The sequence below is a fragment of the Eurytemora carolleeae genome, unplaced genomic scaffold (genome assembly GCF_000591075.1).
Source record: "Eurytemora carolleeae unplaced genomic scaffold, Eaff_2.0 scaffold187, whole genome shotgun sequence".
Lineage (NCBI taxonomy): Eukaryota > Metazoa > Arthropoda > Copepoda > Calanoida > Temoridae > Eurytemora > Eurytemora carolleeae.
The window spans coordinates 379,197-385,073 of record NW_019396083.1 but is presented as its reverse complement, the minus strand read 5'-3'; the positions used below and the strand labels follow the sequence as shown (position 1 = coordinate 385,073).

General features: G+C 32.9%; 1 protein-coding gene across 1 annotated transcript in view; it reads left to right on the top strand.

The window, feature by feature from the left end:
- Positions 1-4,866: 4,866 nt before the first annotated feature.
- The window catches only part of LOC111717677 (uncharacterized), a gene marked incomplete at its 5' end in the record, with an annotated part of 10,833 nt that continues 9,822 nt past the window's right edge, over positions 4,867-5,877 (top strand). The window contains 1 exon segment of the mRNA XM_023493168.1: positions 4,867-4,954. Coding sequence (XP_023348936.1) covers positions 4,870-4,954 — 85 coding nt within the window.

Here is a 5,877-nt window from a genome sequence, read left to right as displayed (position 1 = left end):
GTATCCTGGTATCCTAATATCCTTGTATCCTTGTATCCTGGTATCATGGTATCATGGTATCATGGTATCCTGGTAAACTAGTATCCTGGTATCCTGGTATCCTGGTATCCTGGTATCCTGGTATTCTGTTATCCTGTTATCCTGGTATCCTGGTATCCTGGTATCCTAGTATTCTGGTATCCTGGTACCCTGGCATCCTGGTATCATGGTACCCTGGCATCCTGGTATCCTGGTATTCTGGTATCCTGGTATCCTGGTATCCTAGTATTCTGGTATCCTGGTATTACGGTATCCAGGCATTCTAGTATCCTGGTATACTAGTATCCTGGTATCCTGGTATCCTGTATCCTGGTATCCTGGTATCCTGGTATCCTAGTATCCTGTTATCCTAGTATCCTGGTATCCTAGTATCCTGGTATCCTAGTATACTGGTATTTTAGTATCCTGGTATCCTAGTATCCTAGTATCCTGGTATCCTAATATCCTGGTATCCTAGAATCCTAGTATCCTGGTATCCTGGTATCCTGGTATCCTGGTATCCTAGTATCCTGGTATCCTAGTATCCTAGTATCCTGGTATCCTGGTATCCTGGTATCCTGGTATCCTGGTATCCTAGTATCCTGGTATCCTAGTATCCTGGTATCCTGGTATCCTAGTATCCTGGTATCCTAGTATCCTGGTATCCTAATATCCTGGTATCCTAGTATCCTGGTATTCTGGTATCTGCACGTAATGGTATCCTGGTATCCACGTATCCTGGTATCCTGGTATCCTGGTATCCAGGCATTCTGGTATCCTGGTATCCTAGTATCCTGGTATTCTGGTATCTGCACGTAATGGTATCCTGGTATCCTGGTATCCACGTATCCTGGTATGTCTTTATAAAAATGTAAAACAGTATTCAAATTTCTATCCACAGATTCTCTAATCTTTACTTCTATCTATCTATCAACAAGTTATCTAATATAATATATATGTATCTTTCTTTCTTTCTATCCATCTATCTATCTACTATCTATATCTCGGTGTCAAGGTCGAGAAACTCTCTCAACAAACTCCCAGCAAAATAATACTGCTTATTACAGATTTCATCAAATTCGATTCTATCATTAGAATTGTTTTCAATTTAAGAAATGTAGTTGTTAATGCCTCCAATCTTCAAGGAAAACATCCTGATGTGAAAATATTGGGTTTTAATTCATAACTATGTTTATTCTCAATAGCTCTTATAAATGTGGAGATAGGGTAAAAACATCTCAGGTGTACACTTAAGAATGATATTTAAATGTTGAGTATAAATATTTAAATGTTTATATTGAGGATGTATGTGTTATTGTCAGCTTCAATAAACGCCTAATTATGCAACCAACCCCTATTATTATAAAAGATAACCATACGTATTGCGTAATCTAGTGCGTATATATGGGCGCCTCTTGCGTCAGCGCGCGTAAACGCTATAGTAGGGTCTGATGATGCGTAGTTTTCATTTTACTATCGTAATATATGAAATCCTTCAGAAGGACGAAAATCTGTAAAATCTTCAAATCCCGCAAATAATGATGATAATGATGATTATGACATATATCCATCAAGCATGAGACTTCAGAGACGACTGTACGGATTTTAATCAGTCCAGTTCTTCAAGTGCAAGGTGTAATAGATGCAAGATGGGGGGGATAGAGTTTGCACCGCAGGCTAGAAAGAAGGAGAAGGTGTAATTTATGCCATGTCACCAGTACAACTTTGTGACCTGGTGGCTCCTTTTGTTTTTAAATTTTACGGATGAAAAATACTAATTTATCCTGTTTAAGATTAGAAATTTAAATTTGTTTTGTTCTTCAAGAAGACTAGCTATGGTTGAAAACAGCACTTCAAGAAGACTAGCTATGGTTGAAAACAGCACTTCAAGAAGACTAACTACGGTTGAATGGCAATACATTTTGTACGAATGCAAAATATATTCAAAATTTTAATGTGCATATTTAAACTTGCATTTATCATTTTAGTTTCATTGCACAATAATGTCCAATTTCGGAATTTCGAAAGTTGAATATCGAATTGCTCCGAAAAAAAGAATTGAAAAAAAATATACACTTCGATTTGTTGGAAGGGGGGGGGGGATAAAGGACATCACTGCTATTAATCAGTTAAATAAACACTTTTATCCTTGGTGGTAATTGGTAATCTTCTGTACATCATTCGCTTTTGTAACAGTATCTAAAGAGACTGTACACCTTTTTTTCAAGGGACTGACCGGCAATGTATGGTTGTTGAACTGAATATGTAGTATTGTGGACAATTTTTTAGAATATACATTTGAGACATACAAAACGTTTCTACGGCGTATATTTAATGAGTTTGAGAGAAAAGTCGACTTTCAAACCATGAATTTGGATGGGTATGTTTTCAGAATCATTTTTTTAATTATTATATAACGACGACAAAAAATGTGAGAAAAAAAAATCTAGAGTTAACTAATTAGTTGTTTAGGAACAGGTTGAGAAAATAAAAATTGACTCTTATCATCAAAAATAAGTAATCTTATTCAATTATTAGTTTCTGTAATCTCTCAATATAAACAAAGATTTTCTGCAGATTTTCTGGAATTTTTATTTAAAAGACGAAATTTGAGAAATTTTAAGAAATCTGCGAACAAATTTATAGAAAATAAGAAATTCAATATATTAATGGAAACGAAATAATTGATTCTAACATTGATCTATTAACATATTTCTTTTGATAAATATGTTACTAAACATCAAATTAGTTTACCGTATAATTTTTACTTTTTTGTCGTCATTATTTAATAATTTTAAAAAACCCTATTCTGATAATGAACCCACCCAAATTCGTAATTTTGAACGTCGACTTTGCACTCAAACTGATTAATTTCACATATTGGACACATAAATAATAATAATAATAATAAATCCAAAAACATTTCTCTACAATACTGCATACTCAGTTCAACCACCATACATTGCGGCTCACTCCCTTTAAGTAATTTTCCTTTTATAAAGTAGTTAGTTCGATTCACACGGTATTCCTAGCAACAGATCTTTGCCCATAAAGGATGAAGGATGTATCTTTCTTTTTCTTTCGTCAAAAATTAATATTTTAACGCGCTTTGAGAAAGAAAAATTCTTCCAAATTATATTTTATATGAAGGTTTAAAGGGTACCGTTGTGAATGGTACATAAAAAAATGGAGTGTCACTTGAAAGTATAAAGGTGAAACAATATTTGTATTAAATTCAAATGATTGTTCACCTTGTTTTTTTAAATCAATGAAGTTTAAATTACTAAACACCCAGGAGAACAGATGTTAGTTAAACCCCTAGGTTTAAAGCTGTGCAGTGCAGTGTGGAGAAATCTTAAATTCTTGGCTTCGCTTTACACCGATATCCTTTAGTTTTGTTTTTTATTTCAACATATATTTAAAACATGGTACACAATACACAACATCCAGACTCTCAAATTTTTAAAACTGGGTCGAGCTTTTAATTTTACTTCGTAAACTCATTTACACTTTTTTGTGGTCCTAGACATGTTTATTTTAAACTTTAGATAGAGGTTGGTTACTTTCAGCTGCATTTGAAAAAACTTTAAAATTCATCAAAACGTAGTTTCTTATTTATTTGAAATAGAAAAGATGAAAATTAGCTCACTGACTTATAATAATATTATGAATTAAATCTATTGAAAATAGAATGTAAAATTGCATCCCCCATTCAGAAATCTTACACTTCTAGAAGAAAAAAAATTTGGAAAATATCGTCGTTTTGTTAAAAATTTGGAAAATTCTGTAATTCTGACAACATTTTTCGTTGTTTCGGCCGCATAAATCATCAAAAAATCTTTATTAAGCGACCTGAATTGAAAATCATTAAATCTTCCCAATATTTTTATAAAAGTACATTACAGTTCCCTTGATATGAAAGTTTTGAAGTTAACAATTGTTAAAAAAAAAGTTATTTGTGTAGGATTTTCAAATGGGCCTCAACCTTTTTTTACCAAAGTTCTGGATAGATAGATAGATAGAAAAGCCGGTTTTACATCGACTTTATCTATAAATATGTAAATACATTTAAACATTTTTATTGTAAATAAATCTTTAATTATCTAAATAGTTCAAATAAAAGACAATTTTAACTCCTAAATATATCATTGTAATAAGTGTAATAATGGATACCCACAAGGAATTCAACTTTGATGACAACATAAAACTCTTTAAATATATGAAAAATAGTCTTTGAAGATTAAACCAAATTAAAAAATAGCAAGTTTACAGATGCAAGAAAACATTTATAGACGAAAGAATGTAAATTCTTTACAGTCGTCTTCGTATTCTTTTGCTTTGTGAGTACCCCTGTTTTAGAGGGTTTGTCTTACACGTAGAGAACCAATAACATTAAACATAGTTGCGACTATTTATTAGATAGATAGATAGATAGATAGATAGATAGTTAGATAGTTAGATAGATAGATAGATAGATAGATAGATAGATAGATAGATATGTATATAGATAGATTGATAGGTCTATAGATAGATTGATAGATCTATATATAGATAAATAGATAGATAGATAGATAGGTCTATAGATAGATTGATAGGTCTATAGAAAGATATGTAGATCTTTATAGATATATAGATAGATAGATACCTTAAATCAGACAGATGGACGGCATACTCAGCAACTCAGCTACTTAGTGAGCCATTTAATACCTGATAGATCGATTGTTAGTTGTTTAGGCGCCAGGCGCCCTGTATTGGTGAGCTAAGCGCCGGCGCTCCTTGTCCGACTGGTCAATCGTTTCGAAACCTGCAAGTGAAACGGAGAGTGATAACCTTGAATTAGTGGGATCTAGGATGTGGAGGGCTCCGCTTCTTCTCAGCCTCGTTTCTTTCTCCGCCTCGCAACAGATATTCAGAGGAAATCCAAGATCATTTCAGGTTGGTTTTTAAAGTCGGCCATTTTGTTTGCCTTGTGGCCTTTTTTTGCAAGTCAGCCATTTTGTTTGCAAGCCAGCCATTTTGTTTACCAGTCAGCCATTTTATTTAACTGTCAGCCATGCCCATTTAGTTTGAAAATCGGTCAATTTTTTTTAAGTAGTATGCCATTTTGTTTACCTGGCAGCCATTTTGTTTACAGTCAGCCATTTTGTTTACAAGGCAGCCATTTTGTTTACAAAGCCGCCATTTTATTTTACAGTCATCCGTTTTGAAAGTAGCTTTTAGCCATCCTGTTTTAGCCATTTGTTAACCAGTCAGTCGTTTTCTTTATCAGCCAGCCATTTTGTTAGGACATATATGCAGTCTAATGGGTTTCTTAAATACTAAATTTCTCGACAAAATTCCTTCGTATTTCTGACTGTTTACCATGGGTGAATTTTTTAAGATTTTGTAGCCATTTTTTTATCAGCCAGCATGTTAGCATATATATGCAGTCTAATGGGTTTCTTAAATACTAAATTTCTCGACAAAATTCCTTTGTATTTCTGGCTGTTTACCATGGGTGAATTTTGATTCCGGTTGTAACCTGTTAAATTGTTTTCCTTCAGTTTTCAATTTACGGCATTAAATAATATTTATAATTGTAAAATCACCCGCCAGGGTTTATCAATTTTATAAACCATACTTTATGCTGACGACATTTTTTTCATTAAAACGTGAAAACAGTTTTTTTGTCCATCAATAAGATGTTTGTTTAAGTTTGTACCCTTGTCAATCAAAGCTTAAAATTTTCCAAAAATATAAATGTATGAAATAAATAGTTGATAAAAATGATAAAGCAATTCAAAATTTTAGATTTAAATTGATAAAGTCAACATTGTAATATTTTTTAGCACAATAGCTTTTAGAGAGGGGGGGGGGGGA